Source organism: Lagenorhynchus albirostris, chromosome 2 (assembly GCF_949774975.1).
Source record: "Lagenorhynchus albirostris chromosome 2, mLagAlb1.1, whole genome shotgun sequence".
In the NCBI taxonomy this organism is placed as follows: Eukaryota; Metazoa; Chordata; class Mammalia; order Artiodactyla; family Delphinidae; genus Lagenorhynchus; species Lagenorhynchus albirostris.
This window is the reverse complement of record NC_083096.1, coordinates 161,528,501-161,555,894: the sequence shown is the minus strand read 5'-3', so window position 1 is coordinate 161,555,894 and position 27,394 is coordinate 161,528,501. Positions and strand designations below refer to the sequence as shown.

Here is a 27,394-nt window from a genome sequence, read left to right as displayed (position 1 = left end):
GGTTCCAACTCCAACCTGGCCCCAAACTGGACGCCCGCCAGAGATTCAGCTCTGCCAACCCCCACGTGGTCCCTCCTCAGGAAAACATCTTAACGGCCAGGAAAATGTTCATGGTGAAGTGGTACCCTTATGTTCATAGCAGCACTATTCCCAGTAGCCAAGACATGGAAACAACCTAAATGTCCATCAACAGATGAATGAATAAAGAAGGTGTGGTACATCTATACAATGGAATACTACTCAGCCATAAAAAGTATGAAATAATGCCATTTGCAGCAACATGGATTCAACTAGAGATTATCATACTAAGCAAAGGAGGTCAGAAAGAGAAAGACAAATACCATATGTTATCACTTATATGTGGAATCTAAAATATGGCACAAATGAACCTATCTATGAAACAGAAACAGACTCACAGACATAGAGGACAGACTTGTGGTTGCCAAGGGGGAGGGGGGTGGGGGAGGGATGGAGTGGGAGTTTGGGACTAGCAGATGCAAACTATTATATATAGAATAGATACACAACAAGGTCCTACTGTACAGCACAGGGAACTATATTCAATATCCTTTGATAAACTATAATGGAAAAGAATATGAAAAAGAATGTATATATATATATAACTGAATCACTGCTGTACAGCAGAAATTAACACAACATTGTAAATCAACTATAATTCAATAAAATAAATTAAAAAAAGAATAAGATATATTAAAGCACGTTGAAGGTGGGAAGTCACGGGTGATTTCTTTTTACTTTTTTAAAGCATTCTTGTATTTCCCCAATGCCCTGCCTGATGCAAAAATCTGGGGGATTGGATCCTGGGGTGAACCAGACAAATGAGGTCCCTGCTCTCATGGAACAGGTATATTTTATAACTAGGAGAAACAAAACCCAGAATAAAGGAGTAACGTTATTTTTTTAAAAGATTGAAGAAATTGCACTGGTAGGTGTGCCAAAGAGCCAGCTGGAATCTGGAGTCCAGGTTAGGAGTTGGATGCAGCAGCTGTGCAGCCCGGGGTGAGAGCGGAGCTTGCTGGGGAAGGAACAGAAAGTCAGGGAGCACCTCTCAACAGTCATCCATTGTGTGCATGGGTGTAAGTCCTTTCCCCTCTCTCAGCCTCAGTTTCCCCATCTGTTAAATAAGAGGAGACACTAGAGGTGTTTCTTGTTTTTAAAAGGTTTATTTATTTATTTATGGCTGCGTTGGGTCTTCATTGCTGCACGCGGGCTTTCTTTTTAGTTGAGATGAGCAGGGGCTACACTTCGTTGGGGGTGCGCAGGCTTCTCATTGCTGTGGCTTCTCTTGTTGCGGAGCTCTAGGCGTGCAGGCTTCTGTAGTTGCGGCAAGCAGGCTCAGTAGTTGTGGCTCGTGGGCTCTAGAGCACGGGCTCAGTAGTTGTGGCGCACGGGCTTAGTTGCTATGTGGCATGTGGGATCTTCCTGGACCAGGGCTCAAACCCCTGTCCCCTGCATTGAAAGGCAGACTCTTAACCACTGCACCACCAGGGAAGTCCCTCCTTCCCTTTTAAGACTGAATAATACTCCACTGTATGTATATATACGTTAGGTAGTTGTGAGTTTCCTTCAGCTCCAACATTGCAGGATTCTCAATGCCAAGTGGCTGTCCACCCTGGGGCTGATTGCTGCCTGGTGGGTTGGGGACCCTGGCTTCAAGCTGACTTTCCCTCCTGCTTGTGTCACCAGGCAGCCAGGGGAGGGCCCCGGGGGATGAAAGGCTTTGGCTAAATACCTGCCGCCTTCTCTCTGGAGCTTCAGGAGCCAGGTCAGGGCCTGGCGCAGGGCAGGGGAGGGGAGTTAATGATGGCCTGTCAGAGGCTTTGTCATCCAAATGAAACTGACCCTGCTCCCTGGCCCCTGCTCCCAGGCCGGCCTGATTACAGGGAGCCCTATTCTTCCCCTCCTCGGGGGCAGGCCTGGCCTCGAAGCAGCCTCTGCACGCCCAGCTGCTCTGGAGCAGCTGCAGAGATAGGCCAGCTGAGGAATCTGGGGTAGCAGCCGCCGAAATGCACTGGCTTTGGGGCCAGAACAACAGATACAACGCATGGTGAAGCCAGCAGGCTTATGCAGCGGTTCTCATCTGGGGGTGACTAGTAATAACAGCCACTGTTGCCTGAAGTTTTACTAGGTTCCTCATGTACCAAGCACTGGACATGAATTATTCCATTTAATCTCACACAGCCCTAGGAGGTTGGTACTGTTAACCCCATTTTACAGAGGAGCAAGCTGAGGCTTGGGGAGCCTTACACAGCTGGTAAGCAGCCCAGCCTTGTTCGGTGATGAAGCCTGATCTCTTATCCCCTGGTTCTGCAATTGGGTGGACATTTCTTTGGCGAGTTCCTTGGTGGGGGGCAGATGAGGGGGCTGAGTGGATGGAGATCTATTTGCCTTCCCTGCACCAACAAAGGGCAGCAGCTCTTGTAGCTGCTCGGGGTTCTGCTTCCAAACATGTGAAAGCCACTGCTGTAGTTCACCTCATTTGTTTTACAGGTGGAGAAACTGAGGTCCTGGGAGGGACAGGGAACTGTCCAGGTTCACTCCAACAGGGTCTATGGCAGAGCTGGGACTAGAACCTGAGTCCAGCCTCCCAGCCGTGCTCTGTTTTTGGTGCCCACGTGGCCTGCTGGATCTTGTATGTGACCCCCACAGGCAGGAGGGCACTCTGGGACCTCACCTGCTGGGTCTGCTGGGCCTGGACCCCCACCCTTCCTTACAGAAGGAGGGAGATGCAGAGGTGGCCGGCAGTGGTGCAGAGAATAGCATGCAGGCTGGAGCTCAGTTCTGATCCTGCTGCTACCTTGCTGTGTGGCCTGGGTAGCTCTGCTCTCTCCAGGCCTCAGTTTCCCCTTCTGTACAATGGGGGTTGCTGACAGTTTGGACCAACAGGCACTGGGCAGGGGAGGAAGAGTGGTTAGTCAGGAGGAGAGGAAGGGAGGAGAGGAAGGGAGTGTATGGAGAGAAAGGGAGGAGCCACGGGGCCGCAGGACACCCTGCCTTGCCCTGCTGTCCTGGGGAAACACCCCAGGTTCCGCCGCCCACACTCCACTGCTGGCTAGGGGATGCCGCTTGGCCTGAGAGTGTCCAAGCCTTGGATGAGAGAGTTCTTGGTCCCCAAGACTGCCATGGGGCTGGTGGCTTCCCTTCCTCAGCCTGAATCCTCGCCCTGAGAACGGTGCTGGCCTCATGAGGACTTAGAGGAGGCTGAGTTCCTGGGTGGGCACTCCCACGGGCGCCAGCCTCACCCAGCCACGTGTGCTTGCATCCCTACAGTGCGTGTATGTGCAAACCACACGCACGCCTCACACGGCAGGGACTCTCACAGGCCAAGAGAGGCCCAAACCAGTTCTTAATTTTGAGGCTCCCAGTAATTTAAAAATGAAGACATGCCGAAACAGTCTGGCCACAACTGTGGTGTGTTTAACATACTTTTATTTAATAAACGAACATCTTTAACATGCGCCCACACACACTCACAAATCCAATGCAATTGAGAGATTCATAAGATCATTGCAGGAATTATAAATGATATGAGTTCACAGTGCTGTGTGGTCTGGTGACGGGATATAGTTTAAAATTGTATGATGAGCGTCCTGTTCTTTCCATCTTGCGCGTGATTCCCTGGGACTAGACACGCAGCCTCCTTTGAGTGTACATTGTTTTCTAACATTTTATTATGAAAAATGTCAAGCATCCAGGAAGGTTGAAACAATTGTACACTGAACACCCATATCCTTATCATCTGGAATCTATGAGGAACATCTTGCAATATTTGCTTTAACTCATATCCATCGCTTTTTCCATTCTTCCATCCAAATCCATCCTTTCATCTCTCTATCCCTCCACCCGTTCTTCTGTTTTTTGATGCATTTTTGAAGCTCACGAACGTGAGGACTCAGTCAAATGACACTCTTTTCCCTCCTCCTTCTCCCTGACAGTAACAGGCCTTGCTGCACTCACACTCACACTCACACACACACCCCCACATGTAAAACTCTCATCGGCACACACCTCACATGATTCACCCATGTTCTCCAATTCATGCATGTCCTCTCCTTACACATATTGACATGAATTCACATATGCAAACATCACACATAATCACCTGTGCACACACACACATAAAGACACACACACACACACACACACACACACACAGTGCCCACATGTGCATTTGTGCCAAACTTTTGATATCTGTAAAAGGAGCATCCAGAGACCTAGAATCCTCAGACCTGTGACCCTCGGGTAGCCCATGCCAGGCCCTGGTTTACTCCTCCAGCCTTCGCTTCCGGCAAGTGTCAGGGGCTCCCCTGCAGCTCCCCGCCCCACATGTCTCACCTTTTCCACTTTTCCCACAGTCTTCTCCCTCACCTCCCAGCCACATCCCACAGAGAAAACCTCCCACAAAAGTTCCTTCTGGAGTGTTAACCACCTCTGGGTACAAAGCCCACCAGACTGCCGCTCCAGGAGGGCAGGGACAGTGTTGGCTTGTTCACACCACATCCCCGGCACATGGCACCCAGCAGGCCCTGTGGTCGGTTGAAAAAGGAACAAAAGCGGCAGAGCTTTGCATCCCCTGGGCAGCCTCAGGGGCATACGCGTCACACATGCTCACCGCCATGCACACACAACACATTCTGCATGCATCCATGCTCACATGTACATCGTGTGTGTGTCTGCGTTCATGCACACACCTGTCTGCCTGTCTCCATATTCTCCAGATGGAGTCAATTCCAGGACCTGAGTCCTTTCCTAAAGCCTTGGTCGCCTAAGACCACTGTGAGCACATCTGCTGGAGTGTGAGGTCCAGATGTGGCCCCATGACCATGCGCTCCTGAGCTTGGCCCTGTGCATCTGCATGTCAGAGGTTAAGAGTACCAGCTCTGGGCTTCCCTGGTGGCGCAGTGGTTGAGAGTCTGCCTGCCGATGCAGGGGACACAGGTTCGTGCCCCGGTCCGCGAGGATCCCACATGCCGCGGAGCGGCTGGGCCCGTGAGCCATGGCCACTGAGCCTGCGCGTCCAGAGCCTGTGCTCCGCAACGGGAGAGGCCAAAAAAAGAGTACCAGCTCTGAGAATTCCCTGGTGGTCCAGTGGTTAGGACTCCACGCTTCCACTGCCGGGGCCCTGGTTCAATCCCTGGTCGGGAAACTAAGATCCCGCAAGCCGCATGGCGTGGCCAAAAAAAAAAAAAGAGTACCAGCTCTGGAGTCCGACAAAACCTGGGTTCCATCCTTGCTCTGCTTGTAATCACTTTATATGTTTCACGTATGACTTACGTGAGTGCTACTTCTTGGAGCATGGATTTCCTTATCTGTTAAATGGGAAAATAGTTCCCATCTTAAAAGCGTCTTACAGGAGATGCTCTTAGCAGGGTGCCTGGCATGTTGTAAGCACTTAAAAATGGTTGCTGTGGATATCATTATTGTTGTTACTTCAGGCCTTTGCCTCAAACTCCCATGCACCCTTTGGGAGGGAGGGCAGCCTTGGTGGGGGGCTGTGTATGGGTGGATGGTGTCTCGTGAATGCCTCTCCCCAGAAGCTCCCCCAGTCCCAAGCCCTTATTATCCCACATGCATATTCATAAGGGATAGCTCCAGCCCTTCTATGTAAATGGGTCAGAAAAAGGAAGTGGAGGTCAGGGCAGAGAGTGAGGCTCAGGGGACAGGAGGCTCAAAGCCAGAGTGCATGTGAGTCCTCACGGACAGGAGGATGGTAAGAGGGATGGGCAAGGATGGGTGGGGGATACTGGGGGCCATGGGGGAGTTTGAGCAGGGGATTGTCCCCATATTACAGATTTGAAAACTGAGGCCCAATGAGATCAGATTAGAGAACCCTTGGGCTGAGTGGCCCAAGAAGCCAGGTCCTGCTTCCTTTGGGGTCTGGAGAGTTGAGCATCTGTCTGGGCTGGGTGATGGGCACAGGGGGTTGGACCAATTGACCCCTGTAGGTTTCTCTCAATGGGTGTAGTTTACATGGCATTACATGGTTGGAAGAGCTGTGGTGATCCTGAACCCCAACCCTCCACTGAGGCCCCAAGAGGACGGGTGACTTGCCAGGATCACACAGCTGCTGACAGTAATCTTGCCTTTGGAGGTGTGAGAGATAGAATGATTCTGGTCCCTTGCAAGAGATTCAAGACTGGGAGAAAAGTGGGTGGGCTTGTCAGGATACCAGGGAATGAAGCTTCTTTATCCACTTCCTCATTTCATCTCCTCACTACTCCCGTGAGACAAATGGAGCAAAAACGATTATCTCCATTTTACAGATGAGAAGCATGAGGCTGGAAGAGGAGGAAGCACCAGGAGAAGGCTACAGAGTGAGTTGTCTGCAGGGGGTCTGCCCCTCCGCGCAGGGCGATGTGGGGATGTGAGAGCCCAGCTCGCCTCCATCTTGGGCGGGGTGAGGCCAGGACAAGGCAGCACATCACCCTGCTCTGGGAAACTTCAATCTAAAAACTCAGAGGGGGCTGTTTCTCTACACTTGCAGGTATATTAATCCCTCCCTCCTTTCAGATAATTGCTTTTTTCTTAGAATGCTTTCTGGATGCTTGGAACTGCTCTGTGAGGTTAAGTAAGATAACCACTCCCATTTCAGGGTAAGAGAGAATTGATCTCCAGGGCGGCAGAGGGTGTGAGAGGCAGTGACAGAACAAGAGTCTCAGCGAAGTCGTGGGTGTTTTCTACTGGACCAGTTCATGGAAAGGGACGGGTTGAGGGATGGAAAATTCGGCTCTTGGGGCAGCAGTGTCAAGAGGAACTGACCCTGGGGTGGGTGGCCGTGAGAAGGGCTCACTTCAGACTGCTAGGTGGCAGATTGAGGACACTGGCCTTGTGGTAAATGTTCAGGCATTCATTCATTCAGGAAGCGTCCACTGCCTTAGTGTGCCAGGCCCTGTGCTGTGCCCAGGGCAGGGGAGGGACCGGCCAGAGGTGAAGCAGACAGTCCTTGGGTGGCTCAAAGTCTCCTGAGGGTCTCTGACTAGGACTGAAGACATTATTGGACAGAAAAAGAGGCTGACTGGGTATTTTCACCTCTGCTTTCAAACAGAGGCAGTGAGATGTCGGGGACAGGCCTTGGGTTCTGAGATCAGGGCCAGATTGGGTGGTCTTCTAGCTCTGCCCTTCTGAGCTGTGTGGCTTTGAGCAGCAATAATAACTAAGCACAATAGTCATAGCTGATGTTTATTCAGTGCTCAGTTTACGTCTAGCACGTCACTTTACTTCTTTGAACCTGTTTCCTCATCTGTAAAATGGAATGGAGTAGGAGTTAGTCTACTTCTCAGGGTTACTATAGGGCTTGAATGGGACCATGTAGGTGAAGGAGTTTGGTATAAGCTTGAGCTGTGTGGTAACTTTAGTTATTTGTGGGGCTGTAAAGGGGCCCCGTGTTGTAGAAACACAGGGAAGCAGGAGGATATTTATTCCTAATGGAGCCATGTAGTGGTTTTGGGGGAAGGGTGTTTCTCTTCACCAAAAAGATATGCGATTGTGAGCAAGGCTTTGAAGGGTAGAGAGGGGGATAAAGAGAAGGACTTTCCAGGGGGAGGGTATCCTGTGTGCAAAAGTGTGGAGGAGGGAAAGTGTAGGGTATGTTTGTGGAACAGTCCTGGTACAATGAATGGCTAAGCCTGGCGCCCCATGAATCACCAAGGATGCAGTCCAGTAGGATCTTTGGCCCCGGGGCCAGCTTTGAGGCAAGCAGATTTCCTTCCCTAACATTATCCCATATACGGCTGAGTGAGGAGCGGGCTGGAGGGTGAACCGAGAGTGATTACAGAGCCCTGTTTCTGGGTCTCTCCCACCTACCTCTAGGGGACGGTCTGGCAGGAATGTGACCCACCCACCCCTTCTGACCTCCTTAGCTGGGGGTCAGGTTCGGGCATCCCTGGAGCGATGAGCCGGGTGGCTCTGGGGAGCATGTGGCCCAAGACAGGAGTCAGTAGAGCTTAAAGAACAGGTGGATGGAGGGGAGGACAGACGAAAGAGGGGGAGGACAGACGAAAGAGTGCGAGGCGGGGTCTTAGGAGTAACAGGCACAGGGAGCTCACACTTGGCAAGCATCTCCTATGTGTTGTACCAGCCCTTTGAGGTAGGTACCCTCACTTTACAGATGGGGAAACTGAGGCTCAGAGAGGTGAAGTGACTTGCCCATTTCTTTGTCCAGTCATTCATCATTCAACGGTTATGTATTGGGCAGAGGCTCCGTGCCAAGCGCCGAGGAGTCAGGGGTGACCATCTCTTGGCTACTGTCCCCTGCGGTGGGGGTCCGGGGGAAGTGTTGTGAGGTCGCATTGCGACCTCGTCGGCACTCGAACCCAGGTCTCACTATTTCCAAACCATCACTTTGGATCCGGACACAAGCCCCGTTGCACGGCTCGCGCGGCCGCTGGAATCCCCGGTACCTCCACTTTCCCTAGGGTCCCACCTGCCGCACCTGGCCCAGGTGAGTCCCGGGAGGTCCCGAGCGCCGCCGGAAGGCGGCGAGCGGTTCCGGCAGGTAGGGCGGGGCGGGGCCGGGGCGGGGCTGAGGGCGGGGCCAGCCCGCGACGCCAGGAGCCCGACCGGATTCCGCGCCCTTCTGCCCGCGCCCTGCGCCCCGCGCCGCCGCCGACATGGGGGCCTGTCTGGGCGCCTGCTCCCTGCTCAGCTGCGTGAGTCCCGCCCCCGGCGCCCGCCCCCGCCGCCTGCCCCTTCTTCGGCCTCGCACTTCTGTCCTGTCTTCTTCCTCCAAATAGTTTCTTCTTTTGCCTTCCTCCAAACTTGTCTTTCTGGGCCCGCATCCCGCCTCCTCGCCCCTCGGGTCGCCCTTCTCACCGACTTCCCCCGCCCCCATCCCGGGCCCGCGGGCGCCGGGGACAGCTGGTGTCCGGGGATCGGGTTACTGCGGGGGCGGGGGTGGGGCGCGCTCGGGCGGGGGAGGGGGTGTCCTGGGCGGGCGCCCCTTCAGGGAACTGGGGAGACTGAGGCCCAGAGCCCGGGGCGGCTGCGGCCCCAGCTGGCTCAGCTTGGAGTCGTCCTGGCAGTGCGCCTCTGGTCTCCCTCCCGGACGCTCTCTTTGTGTGGCCTGCCGGTCCCTGTCCCTCTCTGCCGTGTGTCCTTCTCTGTTTCTCTGGCATTCTGTCAGTTGGTCTTTCTGTCCCTGCCCGTCTGCCTCAGTTTGTCCATTTGTATGTGTCTGATATCTGTCCGTTCGTTTGTCCGACTGTCTTTGTCCGTCTGAAGCCTCTCCATCTGTCATTGTCTGTCTAGACGGCTCCGTGTCTGTCCGCCGGGGTCTGTCTGCCCGTTCAGTCTGTCAGTCTCTCTGTGTCTTGTCTCTGCTTCGTTCAGTCTGGCTCAGGCTAATTCCTGGGCACTTCCCCAATGAACCCCAGACGCTTGCCCTCTGGGCCCCAGAGCCGAAGTTGGGGGAGGGGAGGAGGCCTCCTTTGCTTTTCTAAGCCGGTCTTGAGTGAGGGGTGCGGGTTACCACCGCCATCGGCCCAGCTCTGGGTGGGAAAACCCGGGAACTGAGGGAGGTTGGGGTGTGTGGGGGAGGGATTACCTGGTCGTCTGCTCGGGGACCTGGGGAGCAGCCAGCAGAGGGGAGGAGCGTCCGCCAGACCCCGGCTGGGAGGCCCCTTCTCTTTTCTCCTTTCCCAGCCCCCTCTCCCTTCCCTCTTCCCTTCATGAAATCTGAGGTTCATTCAGGCAGCCCCCTCCCCCTCTGCCCCACACAAAAGATGAGCAGAGAGGCAGGAGGGGGAGTCTGGTGGCTGCTGAAATCCCAGTTTCCTTTGTCCCTGATTTGTGTGAGTGTGTTAGGATGGGGGTGTAGGAGTGGACAGATATCTGCACAGAGAGGCTGCATAGTGGGTTCCTGGACTCTTGTCCTCCCTGGGCCTCTATTTCCCCATCTGTGAAGGGTGTGTGTGTGTGTGTGTGTGTGTGTGTGTGTGTGTGTGTGTGCACACCTACGGGAGGGGGAATCAAGAGCTGGTCCCTGAGATCCCTGCCTGCCCAGTGAAACCAAGGTTTGGGCTAGGGCTCTGGCCAGAAAGGGTTTGCTTCCTGATGGGGGAGGGAGAGTTTCCTTGGAGTTGACCAGAATTCCATCAGGCTGGGCTATCCTGGGGATGGGGGGAGTGTTGAAGGGAGACCTGCCATTTCTCTGTGCGTCTGTCTCCCTGTCTACCTCCCTCATAATGCTGTTGGGAAGATTTAAAAGTGCCCCGCCCTGTTAGAGTAAGTGCTCCAAATAGGAGGTATTGTTATTATCATCTTAAAAAGGTGGGTGGAGACTTCCCTCTGGAGCCAGTTGCTGGTCTCTGAGTCAGACGCCTACAATGCTGAGTCAGAAGGCACCTGACAGGCCTGCTCCAACCCCCAGTTTACCGATGAGGAGGCTGCAGCCCAGAGAGGTTAGCTGACTTGCCTAAGGTTGCACAGTGAAAGGAGGAGGAACTGCACAGTCAGGATTAAAATCTGATTCCTGGTCTAGGCTTCTGCCCACACCTTCCCTCCCTTCACATCCTGGATGCTGAGGGATAGGGTTGGCACAGAGTGGAATTGGCAGGTTCGCTTAGGAAGTATCTAATATCTGCAAGGGACCTGCCCCTCGGGGCAGGGGCCTCCCCTTGGCGTTCTGACCTCTGACATTTACTGAGTACTTACTGCATGCCAGGTGCTGTGCCGAGCCCTTCACCCCTGCCATCTCATTACGCACCCCACCCGCCAACCCCATGACATAGTTATCCTATTTTACAGATCATGATACGGACAATAGCTGCCGTTTACTGAGTGCTTACTGTAGGCCCAGAGCTCACAGCCCAGAGCTGTCCAGTGGTAGCCCAGGCCCAGCAGTGTAGTGAGCACTTTGTATGTACCCTTTCATTTAATCCTCACAACGACCCCAATGAAGCAGTGAATATTATCCCCATTTCACAGCTGAGGAAGCTGGATCAGAGAGGGAAGATGATTTCCCCACAGCCACACAGTATTAAGTGGTACAGTTGGGCACTACTGGATACCAATAACAACCTGTTTCAATGGACATTGCCCCACAGGAGTGAAGTTCTAAGGGGGGGTTGCCAGGCATCTTTAGAGGGAACATTTTGGCATACATGGGTCGGTGGGGAAGACTTTTGTCCCTCCTGCCGTGACGGATTTGCGTCTGCCTCTTGGTCAGCATTTGGACTGGGCTGAAGGTGAGTCCTGGCTGGGAGGAGATGAGATGGACCCACTAGGGATGGGAGTCGCCAGCCAAGCCAGCACATGGTGAGCTGGATGGTCAGCAGATATTTAAGGAGGACCTTCTACAGTCGAGGGAGTGTGAAAGGCCTTTGGCTCAGACCCATTGGTCTTGGTCCTGGCTTGGCCTCTTCTCAGCGGCGTGACTGAGGACCTCTCTCCTTGTCTGTAAAGTGGCGAGAACAACGGCACCTGCCTCTCAGCACGTCAGGAGGGTTCAGTGAGACTTAGTTAGCATGAAGCTGGCGTGCGGCGGCTGCTCTGTAAGCTCCCGCCAGTGGTAACGTGCTGGAGACCACTTTCGAGGAATGGGGAACCTAGTGAAACCCAGGGCTGTCTGATGGGCTCCAAGCCACCTCACTGCCCTGCCCAGAGGCCCATCTTATGGCTGAGGAAACTGAGTCCCACTTGTCTAAGGTCATACTGCCAGCTGGTGGCAGAGTCCAGACAGGGCCCTCTCCTCTTCACACTGCGTGGGGAAAGGAAGTATGCTTTGAGTAGTCTTGGGCTGACCTCTTCTCTCCTGTGTTTGGTCTAGTGCTAGGGTGGCTCGGCCAGTTATGGGGTGCCACGGAACCTCGCAGCGTAAAGACTCGCAGACCCCGGGCTCCTGAGTTCTGAATTCTCCATTCTGAGAGCCTGGCTGGTGCTAAGATTCCCCCGCTCTTATTTCTGGTGCTTTTCCATTGCTGCCTTTCCCCTGAGTGCATTTGTGGAGGGGGTGTTGTAATCTGAGTGTGGGAACAGTTTGTAGTCTGCCTTGGCCTTTCACATTGCATCACAAGCATAGCCTGTGTTGCTGTCAGTCTAGTGGCTTTCATCTTTCCAGCCTCTATAACATTCCATGGAGTCAGTGGGCCACCGCTGTCCCCTGGTGTTGGGCAATGAGGTCATCTGCAGTTTCCTGATAGTCTAATAAGCTCATACAACCTAAAGCTTCGTGCCTGTTTTAGTTTTTTTCTGAATTTAACATTTCTATTTTTTGATAATGAAAATCAACTTTATCGGGGTATAATTTATATTTAACTATATTTAGTTGTATATGCCCATTTAAGTGTTCCCAGCACATCTGCTCCATTCAGCTGAGAGATGCCTCTTAGGGATCACGATGTACCATGATGTACCACGATGTAATGATGGATATTTAGTTATTTTCAGCTTTCCCCTATTATTTTCCTCGTGGGAAGTGTCACAGTGGACTTCCCTGTGTACATGTGTGCGCACGTGTCTGCCTTTACTCCCGTGGGCTGGTATTTCTATAGGAAGAGGTTGTGGTAGGAGTGATCCCCAGAGGTGGAGTGGGGATAAGAATGTATGAACAACTCCAAGGAGGCTCCAGAAGCGGGGGGTGGGGGGGGGGCTGTGTGTATTGTTCTCTCCCTGACCTGGTCTCTCTGGCTACCAGCCAGGCCCTTGGAAATCCTGAGGTTTCAAGTATCAGGAATACCTGGATTCTGATCTCCAAAAACCACAGTGAGTTGAAAGGCCAGGCTCCCTGACTGCAGTGTGCAGCTTTTCTCGTGTCTCAAATGTCTCAAATTGAAATGGTATCAAGCCAGAGCCGGACCCTGACCTGGGTACTTGGGCACTTGGTTCCTGAGATCATACCTGTTGGCCTCCCTTGGTTTTCTTGGGCACTGGAGGGATTGTTTTCATCGCTGGGCTGTTTTGAAATTTAATGAGTGCCATCAGTGACTTAGCAGGCCCTGGTGCAGACAGACTTGAACTTGAATCCCAGCTCCTTAGCTCACTTGCTGTGTGACCTTGGCCGCATCACCTCTCTGAGTCTCAGTTCCCCACTTGTAAATGGGAAGTTACAACACACTTCATAGTGTCCGTGAGGCTTAATCTAGACAAAGCCCTTATCATAGTGTCTGGGACAAGTAACTCGTCATAAAGGGAAGCTGTTACTGTTATTACTTGAATCTCAGCACTGCTGTTCGCTTACTGTGTGACTTCTGGCAAGTTTCTTAATCTCTCTGATCTCAGAATGCTCTTTACGGTTTACAAAACACTTCTTCTGGCATTTGCTTATCTCCTCACCGCCCCCGCCCTCCTCCAAGGTAGCCATGAACAGGAGTCAGGATTGGGGTGGGGTTTGCAAGATACAACCAGAAATTGCTGGATGATTTGGACCATGAGGGAGAATTTCATTCGGCATTCACTTAGCAACTGTGCTGTTACTTGGCTCTGTGGGTGAGAGAGATGGGTAAGAAGGAGCATTCTCAGGGGCATTTCCAGTCTGGGGGAGAGGTGTGGGGGATACGGGAGGGCAGCTGCCCCTCAAGCAGAGTGTGCTCTACCCCTTGTGACCAGTCCAGAAAGCAGGGGACGGGGCCTCCGAGGAGCAAGGGGCCCTTTTTCAGCCTGCTCTCCACAAAGCTGGTCACTCAGCATAAGGCTGTTCCTGTCCCTCCGGCTTTGAGAGGTGATGCCCAATGGCAATGGATGCCCATTGCTTGTGGGATGAACACGAGGATCCTGCACATGGCTGCCGGGCTCTGCCAGCCTGGCCGACCTCACCGCTCGCTTGCTTATGAAGCTTTGGCCATAGGGACTTCTTTCCATTCCTCCAACGCTCAGCTCCTGTCCGCCCCAGAGCTGCCTCAGGCTCCGTTCCCTCTGTCTGGAACACTCGTTCTTCCCCTTGGTCAGGAGAGTGAATCCTCATTGTTCAGCTCTCAGCTTAAGTGTCACTTCTTCCAGGAAGTAACCCACTACCCCCAATCTAAACTAGGCCCCCGCCGGTCACTCTCATGGCAGCACGTATGTTTTCTTCTTCACACTTACCATGACGGGTGTAATGACTTGCTGAGTATCTTTCCTGCCCTTGGAAGCTCCAGGATGGCAGAGCCTGTGTCTTTCTTGCCCTCCAGACTCTTAAATACCTGAATGAGGAATCAGGGCTGTTTGGGGGAAGAGAAACAGTGAACCAGATGTATCTGGATGTGGGCCCACTTCCTCCAAGGCTGGGCTGTAGAACTGGCTCCCAAGGGATGAGTCTACAGCTACGAAAGGTGTGGCATCACCAGCCCCTAAGTGATTTCAGCCAGCCCTAGGGAGGGAGGGGCTGACGGAGGGCAGAGGAGCTGGAGACAGAAAGGGCTGGACGCCTCTGCTGTCCCAAACTGGTGCAGCCCCAGAGCGGGAAGTCACAGCCACCCACATTCTTCATTCCATTCATTCAACAGATGTTGATTTATCAGCGCTTGCTCTTTTTGAGGTCTTAACATACGTCTGGTATGATGCCAGACGCTTTACATTTGTTCAGCAGATAGTCACTGAGCTCCCGACAACGTGCCAGGCACAGTTCCCACCCCTGGGAATACCATGGTGAACAAAACATCAAAACCCCTTGCCCTGGTGGGGCTTGCACGCTAGCAATGAGAGGCCGGCAACACGAGTAAACTGTGAAGCCAATCAGGTGGTAGTAAGTCCTACAGAGAAAAATAAAGCAGGGAAGGGACAAAGGGAACCTGAGTGAGTTACAATTTTTTTTGGTCGTGCTGCGAGGCTTGCGGGATCTTAGTTCCCCGACCAGGGATTGAACCCGGGCCGTTGGCAGTGAAAGCACGGAGTCCTAACCACTGGACCGCCAGGGAATTCCCAGGGAGTTACACTTTAAAATCCCTACAGGACTTTCCTGGCGGTCCAGTGGTTAAGACTCTGCGCTTCCACTGCAGGGGGTGCGGGTTAGATCCCTGGTCGGGAACTAAGATCCTGCGTGCTGCGCAGCGCTGCCAAAACAATAAAAATTAAAAAATAAAATAAAATCCCTACAGTATTTCATTCTTAGAACTGCTATGTGAGAAGCAGGTACTGTTAGGATTCCCATTATATGGAAGAGGAAACTGAGGTTCAGAGAGCTTGAGTGAGCTGTATAAGGGCACATAGCTAATCAGTGAAAGAGCTGGCCTTCCGGATTTTTTTTTTCCACTCTGCCTCCTCCTAAATAACAAGCACTGTGACCCCAGCTCTCTCGCCGAAGCCACAGTAACACCTGAGATAGATCCAGGTTTGAATCTGGGTTCCGTTGCTTACTGGCTGTGTGTCCTTGTGGGACCCAGCCTCTTCCAGCCTTGGTTTCCTTGGCCTCTCCCTTGGGTTTGAAAGTTAGATGGGGTGACATCTGGGGAAGAGGTGTCCCTTCGTGGTGTGGCACAGGCAGTCTCTGCGTAGGTTTGGAGATATTGAGCGGGCAGCGGGAAGTGGGTGGATGCTGCGTGCTTGGGCGGGGAAGGGGAGAGGAGACTGGAGAGTAAGGTGCCATCCTGGCCTCCCCGCAGGCGTCCTGCCTCTGCGGCTCTGCCCCCTGCATCCTGTGCAGCTGCTGCCCCTGCAGCCACAGCTCCACACTGAGCCGCCTCATCTTCACGGCCTTCCTCTTCCTGGGGGTGCTGGTGTCCGTCATCATGCTGAGTCCCAGTGTGGAGAGCCAGCTCTACAAGGTGAGCCACCTGCGGCACCTGGCCTCTGGCAAAGGCTCAGCTACCAGGGGGCCCGGGCTTGGGGGCCCAGCTGATCAAGAGGTGGGCAGGAATGCCAGCGCACCGATGATCCAAGCTTGACGATGGAGGGTCGTTTCTTCATATTGGGAGGAGGGTTTGAGCCTTATTGTTTCTCATAAGCCTTGGTCCCCTTGGGAAGTCTCATGAATCCTTATCGCCATCCCTGCCAGGCACTGGCCCAGGGTAAGCTCTCCCCACTTTAATGCATGAGCCCAGTTTGAGGGTCCTAAGTCTTCCCTTCATCTCAGTGTTTCATAGCCAGTGGGATAGTTAGGCCAGAGGTTCTGACATACTAGCGTGTACAGAGCATGAGTTCCCTGGGAAGTGTGCTAGTCATGCAGAATCTCAGGCCCTGCCTTAGAGACCCTAGTTCTGTAGGAGAGGGGAACCTCCGGGGATTCTGATGTAGCTGGTGGGCGGAGAGCACTTTGGGAAATCCTGCCCTGGACCGTGCCATGCCTTCTGTTTGTCCCTGGGGGGCTCACTCATAGGGCTTCAGCCGCAGAGGTGGGTGGGAATGGAGATGGGCCATGGGTGGAAGTGGGAGGCTCGGGTGGCCCTCCTGGGAGAGCCTCCTGCCTGGCGGCCTGGGCAGAGTCAGCCCGGGTTCTGGGTGGGGTGGGGTCTTCCAGCTGCTCTGTCTGTCTCCACAGCTGCCCTGGGTGTGTGAGGAGGTGGCCGGGTCCCCCGTCGCCCTGCAGGGCCACATCGACTGTGGCTCCCTGCTCGGCCACCGTGCCGTCTACCGTATGTGCTTCGCTATGGCGGCCTTCTTCTTCCTCTTCTCCCTGCTCATGATCTGCGTGCGCAGCAGCCGGGACCCCAGGGCTGCCATCCAGAATGGGTGAGGAGGGGTCCCACCTGCACCCTGGGCCCCTCCCGCTGTGGTTTTCCCTATCCTCGGCCTGTCTCCAGCAATCTCCAGACCCTAACCCTCCGACTCAGGGGCCGCTGAAGCCAGGAGGGCACAGCACAGAGGTCGGCTCATCTAGTAGTTCCCATTTCTCAGATGAGGAAGCAAAGCTCAGGAAAGGCAACAGCATCCCTAGGGCCGCACACCAGTTTAGTGACACAGTTGGGGTTAGAGCCCAGGTGACCGTCCTCACCCATCATTGGTCCTTCCCTCTGCCCCTCGGGGCTTTTTCCAGGGCCAGGACAGATTTTCTGTGCCTGTCAGACCATCAGGAAGTCTCTCTCACCTCTCCCAGTACCTGCTCTTCAGGGTTGGGGTTCTGGGGGTCCAGCCTTCTTCTCTCCCCCTACTCAGCTTTCTTGTCTGTCCTCCCCCTTTCCCCACCATAGGTTTTGGTTCTTTAAATTCCTGGTTTTCGTGGGCATCACCGTGGGCGCCTTCTACATCCCTGACGGCTCCTTCTCCAACAGTAGGTGGCCCTGCTGGGGAGGGATGGGGACTACCAAGGGTGAGCGTGCTGGCCCCCAGCACACAGACCCCAGACTACTGGCTGGGTCCTTGCCTCCCACCCAGGAGAACAGGACTCTGGTGCTTGGCCACATGGCCTTTGGGCAACTCGGGGTTGGGGGGACCCCCTTTGACCCCGACCCACACCCTGACACAAGGCATCTCTGTGCGTGGCCAGGGGCTCCTGAGGGCGGGGACTTTGCTGCTTCTCAGTGTCCCCAGTACAGGGTGTGGCACAAATGACTGTTGAATGTATAAAAGTGAGCATGAGAAGAGACCCAGACCCAGGGGCTGCTGCGCCATGGCTGGACCCCCTTGCCTCCCTCCCCTCTGCCTGCCTAGTCTGGTTCTACTTTGGTGTCGTGGGCTCCTTCGTCTTCCTCCTCATCCAGCTGTTGCTGTTCATCGACTTTGCGCACTCCTGGAACCAGCGGTGGGTGAACAAGGCTGAGAAGAGCGACTCCCGCGCCTGGTATGCAGGTCAGTGCCACCCAATGGCCTCGTGAGGGGGCTGGGCTACCTGAGGAGTTGGGGCGGGGGGGGTGGTCCCTGAAGCTGGATGACGGCCTGGAGGGCATCTCGAGCTGCCTCCTAAGGGCAGGACCTGAGCCGTCCGTGTCACGTGGAGGGAAGGGTGTGTGGCAGGGGCCCGCTGACCCGGGGTGGCTGAGGTGGGGTCAGATGAGAGCTGCACTGGAGAGTTCAGAGGGCTCTGGTTGAGCCAGCCCTGCAGAGCGAGCCACGAATGACACCTGGTCATTGAAACCCCAGTGGCAGAACGGGTCCCTTTTCAGTTCTTCTGAATTGATCAAGAAGAAAGGCACTCTTCAGGGTTGATTTGATTTTCACACCTCCCTGATCACCAGGCATCTAGTTCACTTTTTGAGAGATTGTTCTCTATTCATTGTCTTTTTTTTTGGCTGCGTTGGGTCTTTGTTGCCGCGCGCGGGCTTTCTCTAGTTGCGGCGAGTGGGGGCTACTCTTCATTGCAGTGTGTGGGCTTCTCATGGCGTGGCTTCTCTTGTTTTTGTTTTTGTTTTTTCTTTGCGGTACACGGGCCTCTCACTGTTGTGGCCTCTCCCGTTGCGGAGCACAGGCTCCGGACGCGCAGGCTCAGCGGCCATGGCTCACGGGCCCAGCCGCTCCGCGGCATGTGGGATCCTCCCGGACTGGGGCACGAACCCGTGTCCCCTGCATCAGCAGGCGGACCCTCAACCACTGCGCCACCAGGGAAGTCCCCTCTATTCGTTGTCTTTATTTTTATGGTGACCTTTTTTACGGCAAGTGAATCATTTTAGTTCAGGGTGGGGCAGGAGCTCACAAAGCCTGGGTGAGGGACGGAAGTTTTTTTGTTTTTAATAAATTTATTTATTTTAAATCTTTTTGGCCGCGCTGGGTCTTCGTTGCTGCGCGCGGGCTTTGTCTAGTTGCGGTGAGTGGCGGCTGCTCTTCGTTGCGGTGCGCAGGCTTCTCACTGTGGTGGCTTCTCTTGTTGCGGAGCACGGGCTCTAGGCGCGCGGGCTTCAGTAGTTGTGGTGCACGGGCTCAGTAGTTGTGGCTCGCGGACTCTAGGGCGCAGGCTCATAGTTGTGGTGCACAGGCTTAGTTGCATGTGGGATCTTCCCGGACCAGGCCTCGAACTGTGTCCCCTGCATTAGCAGGTGGATTCTTAACCAGTGCGCCACCAGGGAAGCCCCCAGGGACTGAAGTTTAGTAGACACTCCTTGGAGGAGGAAGTTGGGGCCTGAGACCCAGTGCACTGCTCGACAAGGGATGGGGGTCCTTGCACCTCTTGACCCACCTGCCGCTGCCCCTCCCTCCCAGGCCTCTTCTTCTTCACCCTCCTCTTCTATGCGCTGTCAGTCGTGGCCGTGGCACTACTGTTCATCTACTACACCCAGCCTGGCGCCTGCTACGAGGGCAAGATCTTCATCAGCCTCAACCTCATTTTCTGTTTCTGCGTATCCATAGTCGCTGTCCTGCCCAAGGTCCAGGTGAGCCTGCCTGTCTCTGCCCAGCCTGAGACCAGGCTCCTCGGTGTGTGGGACTTCTTGTAGGAACCTTGGGGTCCTGGGGCCAGGACTGTCAGTCACAGAGGCTTGGGCCAAGAGTGTGGGCTCCCAAGTCAGCCTCCCTGGGTCAGAGTCTTGACTCTCGCATTTATATGCTGGCTCTCTTTGGGAAAGTGCCTTAACCTCTCTGTGCCTCTTCCGTCTCAAATGTAAAATGGGAATAATAACACTATTTGGAGTTATTCTCAAGATTGAGACCATGTTTATAAACACTTAGAACAGTGCCTGGCATATAGATATTAGAACAATGAACACTTAGAACAGTGCCTGGCATATCCATCAGACATTGGCTATTGTTATCATTATTTTGATGTCATCATTGTTTTCATGCAAATCAGGAGAACATTAGGAAGGGTCACCGAGTGATGATTCCTAGACACCTCAAGAAGTGGTGTTAGAAGGTGCAATTCCATAGTTTCCAATCCTAGACTATCTGGGATGATGGGTGGGAGCTCCCAAAGGTAATCACTTGTTCTTCAGAAGGGAAGCCTTCTGAATCCAGTGGTATTTCACAGTTTGGGATATCAGCCCACCAGGTGTTTCAGAGGTAGCTTAGATAGTCTTTGGGGGTCCTTAGCAGAAAGGTTGGGAATCTCCCTTCTGGCCAGAGCTTCCATTTCCCAGTAAGAAAACGGAAGCCCAGAGAGGGTGATGCCTCTGTTCCAGGTCACACAGCAATCAGTATTCATTCAGCAAATACCTCTTGAGCATCCACTGTGTACCAGGCACTCTTCTAGATGTTGGGGATACAGCTGTGAGGAAGAGGAGGAATAATAATAGCTAACAGTTAATGACATCTGTCATGTTATTTAGTCCTTGCACCATCATCATCCCCGCTTTCCAGATGAGGAAACAGAGGCTTAAAGGAGTAAAGAGACTTGCCTAAGGTCACACGGCTAGTAAGGGATGGAGCTGGGATCTGAACCCAGGCAGACTGGCCCCAGAGACGGTGCTCCTAATCATAGAGTTCAGATTCATATTTTCAAGTGTGTCTGTGTGGTGAGGAGTGGGGAAGAACAACCGACAGGAGACGAGGCCAGCTGAAGTAATTTTGGAGAATAAGTGCTATGTGGAAAATAAAAGAGGGTATGGGCTGAAAGGGAGGTGGGCAGGCAGGGCCGGGGTCTGCTGCAGTCAGGGTTTTCAGAGCCTTTTGCGGGGGTCCTGTTTGAGCTGAAGCCTGAATATAAAGACACTGCTGGTGCAGAGATGTGGGGGAGGAAGATGTCAGGGAGAGGGCAGGGCAAGTGCAAAGACCCTGAGGTTGGAGAGGATTTGTCAGGTTCCACGGACAGAGAGGTGGCCACCATGTTTGGGGAGTAGTCAGCAGGGAGGGCTGTCGGATGAAGATGCAGATGGGGTAAACGAAGGAGGGCTTTAATTCAGAGTGTGAAGAAGTGCTGCCCTTGAAGGATTCTCAGCTGGGGAACAAGTCGGGTAATCTGTTAAGAGAAAAAATTAGGACTCTACCTTTGTGTGGGCGAGGTGGCAGTGGGTGGCCCGGTGGTATGTTTTCCCGAAGGGTGTGGGGTGGGATGGCCCTAGGGTTGTGGGGGTTTCTGAGGTCCCCTGGTCGGGCGTGGCTGGGCTGGGTGGGGGGGAGTGTACCCAGGTTTGGCAGGAGTCACACTGTGGGCTGCCCTTGCCAGGATGCCCAGCCCAACTCGGGTCTGCTGCAGGCCTCGGTCATCACGCTCTACACCATGTTTGTCACCTGGTTGGCCTTATCCAACGTCCCCGGTGAGTAGAGGCCTGGGTTCCAGGTGGCCTGGTCTTCCTCCTGGGCTGGGGACCCTCAAAGATGACGGGGACATTCCCAGCATTCCAAGACTTAGTCCTTCGGGGAGATGGGAGGACCCCATCTGTTCCTGGAGCTGTCTCTGTTGTTTTGTCTGCTGCGTGCTGTCGCCGGGACTTGAGTGGTTGGTTGTGTGTCTGTCTGTCCCTTGGCTGTCCATCTGAGCCCATCCTCTGGGCTCCCTGGCTACAGACCTGGCCTGCGTGGGCTGAGGGTGACCATGGTCCCCTCCCCAGACCGGACATGCAACCCCACCCTGCTGACCCACTTGGACAATGGGACGGTCCTGGCAGGCCCCGAGGGCTACGAGACCCAGTGGTGGGACGCACCGAGCATCGTGGGTCTCATCGTCTTCATCCTGTGCACCCTCTTCATCAGGTAGGGTGGGGGCTGGTTTCTGGGAAGGAATCATGATTGGGAGCCCTGAGGCACAAGTGACGGGAGGATGTGGGCGCTGGGACACCAAGCTGGAAGGCGCCTCCACAGGCAGCACATCCAGCCCCGGCACTGCGCTGGCGGGGAAACTGAGCCCCTCAGAGGGCACAGAGTGACTGGGCAGCGGAGGCGGGGCTGAGCCCTGCCTCCTGGCCCAAGGCCTCTCCTGAGCCCGGGTTGCCATGTGCCCAGCTCAGCCGGGTGCAGGCAGCTGTGGTGCCAGGGCCGGAGCCTGGGCTGGGGCCAGCGGGTCCAGGCTCTATCACTCACACCTGTGTGTGGCCGCTTCACCTTTCCAAGCTTCAGCTTCCTTTTCAGTTACAGGATGATAACCTCTAATGCCCGGGGTGGCTTGTGACCCCACAGTGTCCCTTGAGAAAAAGCAGCTCATTCTTAAGATCACATGTGCTCTTAAGAGCACATTCTTGAAGGGGTCTTAGCAAGTGCTTATCAGTGTGGACTTGAGCCTGGCACCTTGGGCAAGTCTCTCAACCTTTCTGTGCTTCAGTTTCCTTATCTGTAAAATAGGAATAAAAATACTACTTACTGCATTGGATTGTTGAAGAGTTATGAGGAGTTAATATGTACAAGGCGCTTAGAAAAGAACTTGGCAAGCAGTAGGTGCCAAATAAGTGTTTGCCATTATTGCAGAGAACTATTAATATTTGCACAGCTGGGTGGCTGGGAGTGGCTGTTTTGTGTCACCAGACGGTAATATCAAGTATACTTATTGTTGACACTGGCAGACTCAGGTATTGCCTCCCTGCAGCCTGGCATTTCTCCAGGTGCCACTTTGTGTGTCTGCACCTCCGCCCTGATCTTTTCTCCCCCAGTCACCCTTCCTGGGCAGCGCCCGTTTGCTTGTAAGCAGCACACCTGCTTCTAGGCTCCTGGGCTAGAGCATTTTGAGGCTGTTTCACATTTCGTTTTGTTTTCACCTTTTTCAAAACATTTTCTCCTAGTGGAGTTGGGGCAGTTCACAAACATCTCTCTTCTTTGTCCTCTCCTTTGATTTCTTTTCCAACCCGGAAGGGCCCACGTCACCTCCATCTTACAGATGAGGAGACTGAGACTTGGTGAGGAGCAGCCACTTGTCCGAGGCCATGAGCGCACAGTGGCCGTGGTGCTGGAGCTCACTTCCCTGCCCCCGAGCTCTATCCCTCCCCATCCCCAACGTGGGTGCAGAGCTGTGCTTCCTGATGCTTCTAATACACCTCCCTGGCCTTCAGTCACTGGGCTGCACCTTGGAGAGCCCACAGATCCCATCTGTTCTTAGCACAGTTCTTAAAACCCAGGAAGCAAGGAAGCATAAACAGCCACGAGGGCAGGGACCACTGATGATCGCTCTTGCCCCCAGCTGGATGGCCCAGATCTAGGCTCATGTGCACTAGATATCAGCACAGTATTTGGTGATTGGGGTCAACTGAAGCTCAGCAAGGGGTGATTTTTCAATTTGATGGAATGGGCTGGAATCCAGGCCTTTGTTCACTTTTTTCAGGATACAAGTTGGATCTTCAAAATTGTATATGTGTCTCAAACTATTAAATGTAGTTAAAAACATCAGGACCTCATTGTAGAAAAGCAATGACAGAAATCATTACTATTATTCTCTCTTTATTACAAACATAGAGAAAGGGGAGGCAGTGGGTAATACTACTTAGCTAAAATGAATAAAAGATAAACAAATGTACCAGCAAATGAACATTCTTATGAACATTTTTAATGAATGCAGTACCTGGTACGATCCTTTGCGGTACTAAGTTCTCAACACGTGTTTGTGGAGGTGGCAAATAAACAACCAAAATAACAGGGGCCGCTTATCTGGTTTCTACTCTGTGCCAGGCACAGTGCTGGGCCTTCATACACCATTACTCCGTTTAATCCTCCCAGCAACCCTATAAGGGAGGTACTGTTATCTCTGAATTTACAGACGAGGAATCAGAGGCTCAGAGAGGTTAAGTGTCTTGCCCAAGGTCACACAGGGAGTAGGGGTAGAGTTGAGAGTCAAGGCAGTTTGTTAACTCCAGGGCCCAGGGCGTAACCTCCAGGCCGCCGGCTCCCGAGGCTCTGGGACCCTGGTGCCCATGGTCATCATGGCCAATGCCATGGTGCGTGAGGCCCCCTGGCACTGCCCACCCACCCACCTCAGTGGTGACGGCCTGACAGCCACACGCACATCCTCCCCTCGCCTCCCCCAGTCTGCGCTCCTCGGACCACCGGCAGGTAAACAGCCTGATGCAGACGGAGGAGTGCCCGCCTGTGCTGGAGGCCACACAGCAGCAGCAGGTGGCGGACTGCGAGGGCCGGGCCTTCGACAACGAGCAGGACAGCGTCACCTACAGCTACTCCTTCTTCCACTTCTGCCTGGTGCTCGCCTCTCTGCATGTCATGATGACGCTCACCAACTGGTACAGGTGTGTGGACGGAACCGCAATGTCCGCAGTGCGCGTGCCACTTCCCTGCCCCTCCAGCCCTGCACTAGAGTTTAAGACTTGGGCATGGAGGTGTCTCTCTAGGACCCTCCAGGGAGCCTGCCTCATCAGTGCCCCGGTTTCCCTGCCAGTGCCTAGTCCACGCAGTAGCTGGTACCTTCGCTAAGTGCTGAGAAGTGGGAATCACGGGAGGTGAGGCTGGGCCTGTGCAGGGCAGACCAGGTTTACAGATCAGGGTGGTGATTTGGGTTATGGGGTCGCATTTGGGATTCATGGTTTGAGGGTTAGGAGTAGGGTGTGGGGTCAGAATCAAAGTCACAGGGTCAAGAATAGGAGTCCTGAAGTCGAGAGTTGGGATTGGGGCCATATAAAGTAACAAATTTGGTCATTTGGTTAAAATTGGGGTTACAAGTCCAGAAAGCCAGGATTGAAGTGCCCAGGTCAAGGAGCTAAGATCAGAGTAACTAGGTTAGCGGCCAGAACTGGGGTCACAGGGCCAAGGGTCAAAATTGAGGTCAGAGATATCAGAACTGTGGTCATAGGGTCAAGGATGGGGTTATGGGATTGAAGGTCAGAGTCAACGTTAGAGGTCAGGACTAAAGTTAGGAGCTTCTGGGTCCCAAAATCAGGGACCAGGAGTGCGGTCACGGAATTAGGATCACAAGGTTAGCGACCAGAATCAGGTCACAATATTATGCCTAGGACTTGGGTCAAGGTTGGAATTGAGGTCAGGTTCAGGTCTATGGTACAAGGCCATGAGCTCTATGCAGGGTCTTAAGGCCAAGTGTCAAAAATATCAAAGGGCTTCCCTGGTGGTGCAAGGTCAAGAGTCCGCCTGCCGATGCAGGGGACACGGGTTCACGCCCCGGTCCGGGAAGATCCCACATGCCGTGGGGCGGCTGGGCCCGTGAGCCATGGCCGCTGAGCCTGCGCGTCCGGAGCCTGTGCTCCACAGCGGGAGAGGCCACAACAGTGAGAGGCCCGCGTTTCGCAAAAAAATAAATAAATAAATAAAAATCAGAGATGGGGCTAGAGTTTACAGGGTAAGAGCCAGAGGTGAAGTCAGGGGTCGCAACTGGATCCTAAGGTCGGGGCCGGGACTGAGGTCACAGCGTCAGGGCCAGGCTCACTGGGATGATGGTGTGTTCCAGACCCGGTGAGACCCGGAAGATGATCAGCACGTGGACCGCCGTGTGGGTGAAGATCTGTGCCAGCTGGGCAGGGCTGCTTCTCTACCTGTGGACCCTGGCAGCCCCCCTCCTCCTGCCCAACCGTGATTTCAGCTGAGGCGGCTCCCTGCGGCCAGCCCACCTGGTGCTTCGGGGCTCAGTGACAGCAGGCTGAGCGCCCGCCGCGCCTCCGGGACGTGCCTCTGAGCTGGGCCCCCCTGTTCTTAGTGCCTTCAGGGAGGAGGAGCATCAGGCCCCTCCCTCCCGCTGCCCCCCCACGCCCACCATGGAGCTGCCTCCTCCTTCCCCTCACCCCCATTCGCCCACTCTTGCCCTCTTGGGAAAAAAGGGCCCCTTGTTCTAAGGCTCCCCAGGAGAGGGTCCTGAAGGAGAGAAACACTGAGAGCTGCTCAGAAAGCAGGAGTGCTCACCGCGATGGGGTGCCCAGCACTGGGGCCCGGGTATTCCTGACCATGTACTCCAGGACACCCCGTCCCCTTCCTGGGCTCCGTGCCTTACTGAGTCTCTAAGACTCTGCCAATAAAGAAGCCGGTGTGTGTGCCTCCCATGTCTGTGCCCTTCCCCCTTGGCACGGGCCCCATCCCTTCTGGGCCCAGTGCAGGGGCTGGGAACAGAATGTCAGGGCAGAGGGGGCTGAAGGGCCAGACCATGAGGGGCCTTGCAGGTCAGACAGAGGGGCCCTGGCTCTGTCCTCTGGGCCATGGAGAGCCTGCGGGCTAGGGCTATAGAGGAAGGAGGGGCTTTGGCAAAAGGGGGCCTGGGGGTCAGAAAAGGGGGCCCTGGAGCAGTGTCCATATGCAGGGTGATGAGGCCAGAGTCGGGGTGGAGAGGGGGCTCACGTGGGGAGGCTGAGAGGCTGGTCTTCGGGCCATCTTACCAGCGCCCATCCTGAGGTCCTGCCCACCTCTGACCTGCCTCTAGGGTCCTCCTGAAGAACTTGTCACCACCCTCCACTTCTCCCTGCTGTAGACGTTGGCCCCGGCTCTGGCCCCAGGGTGCGGTGGGGAAGAGTGTGTGCTCTAAAGTCAGCCAAGCTGCCTGGATCCGCTGAACTGCAAGAGCCATGGGGCTCCTGTGGGGCTCCAGGCAAGTCTTCCCCTCTGGGCCCTGGCTCCTCATTCAGAAGATGGAAAAACGCCACCTGTACCCAGGCTGCTGTGAGGCTCAGGTGAAACAGGTTACCCATTTCTGAAGGCGCACAGCGATGTGCAGGGGACGGACAGGCTCCTGGCTGGGGCCTCCTGAGCCTGGTCTTGACGTTGTGATGTCCATCCTCAGGTCATGACAGAAATCGAGGTGACTGGGGTTTGTTGGGGGCTGGGATGCAGTGGCCAGGGACGCAGCCCACTTCTAAGGAGCTTTAGGGTCATGGGGGCAGCACAGGTGCACGGGTGCACCAAGGAGGTGCCTGCCACAGCCCCTGTCAGGACAGTGGGAGTTGGCCAGATCGGGGGAGCGAAAACGCCCAAGGGACAGGGCGCGGCATGTGAGCAAGAGAGCAGGGTGTTTGAGGACCAATGAGAAACGTAGGGTGTTTGCAGTGCAGAGGGCATGTAGGGGTCAGGAGGTGGTGAGCTTCGGAGAGTTGGGCTGGGCCTGAGTCACACAGGCCCTTGAGGGCCGTGGTGAGGAGACCAGATACTGTCCTGAGGGTAGAGGGGAGCCATGGAGGGTTTCTGAGCAGGGGAGAGGCCGTGAAGTTGTGAGCTGACCAGGGGGTGGTCCTGGAGGGTTTAGAGCAGAGTAGTGACGTGGTCAGATGGGTATTTTGGAAAAATTTTCCTGGATGAAGTGGAGGGTGTAGCAGCTAGAGGCAGGTACCAGGGCTCAGGGTGGAGTGGGTGGGGGCCTGGAGTCGGGCAGGGGCCGAGGAAGCCTTCTCTCACCTTGAGACAGATCTTGTGGATGCTTTTGTCTCCTGGTAGCTTTCAGCTGAAGGAGACCTCTCCACGGAGCAGCCTGAGCTTCCTCCCCGCAACACATGAGATTTCATTTCTCTCCTTGTTTCACTTTAGGGAGAAAAAGCCCACTTTGTGCTCCCGATAACCTTTTTCAAAGGTTTGTAGAAGTGGGCACTTTTATCCTGCTTTAGTATCCTTGTTGCTCTACAGTTTTTCAATTATTCATTCAACAAACATGTACTGAGCATGATTTGTGCCAGGGTCTGGGCTGGGGCAGGCCTGGCAGGGAAGGAAGCCGGAACCAGACTGAAGAGCCTGAATGCTGGCTAAGGAGTTTCAGGTCCCAGTTTGGCTCTGAGAAGCCACCTCGTATCCCCCAGGCAGGGAGCTC

General features: G+C 54.4%; 1 protein-coding gene across 2 annotated transcripts; it reads left to right on the top strand.

Annotated features, from left to right (window-relative positions):
• Positions 1-8,553: 8,553 nt before the first annotated feature.
• On the top strand, positions 8,554-25,642 carry SERINC2 (serine incorporator 2). Of its 2 annotated transcripts, none has more exons than XM_060140764.1 (10): positions 8,554-8,669; positions 15,534-15,695; positions 16,409-16,599; positions 17,058-17,137; positions 17,518-17,655; positions 19,000-19,169; positions 20,897-20,987; positions 21,282-21,423; positions 23,679-23,894; positions 25,064-25,642. In XM_060140764.1, the coding sequence occupies exons 1-10, from the start codon at positions 8,631-8,633 to the stop codon at positions 25,197-25,199; spliced, it is 1,365 nt and encodes a 454-aa protein (XP_059996747.1). In that variant the 5' UTR covers positions 8,554-8,630; the 3' UTR covers positions 25,200-25,642. The 2 variants fall into 2 exon arrangements, with proteins under 2 accessions (XP_059996747.1, XP_059996749.1); XM_060140766.1 differs by lacking the exon at positions 8,554-8,669 and adding an exon at positions 14,546-14,580.
• Positions 25,643-27,394: the final 1,752 nt, after the last annotated feature.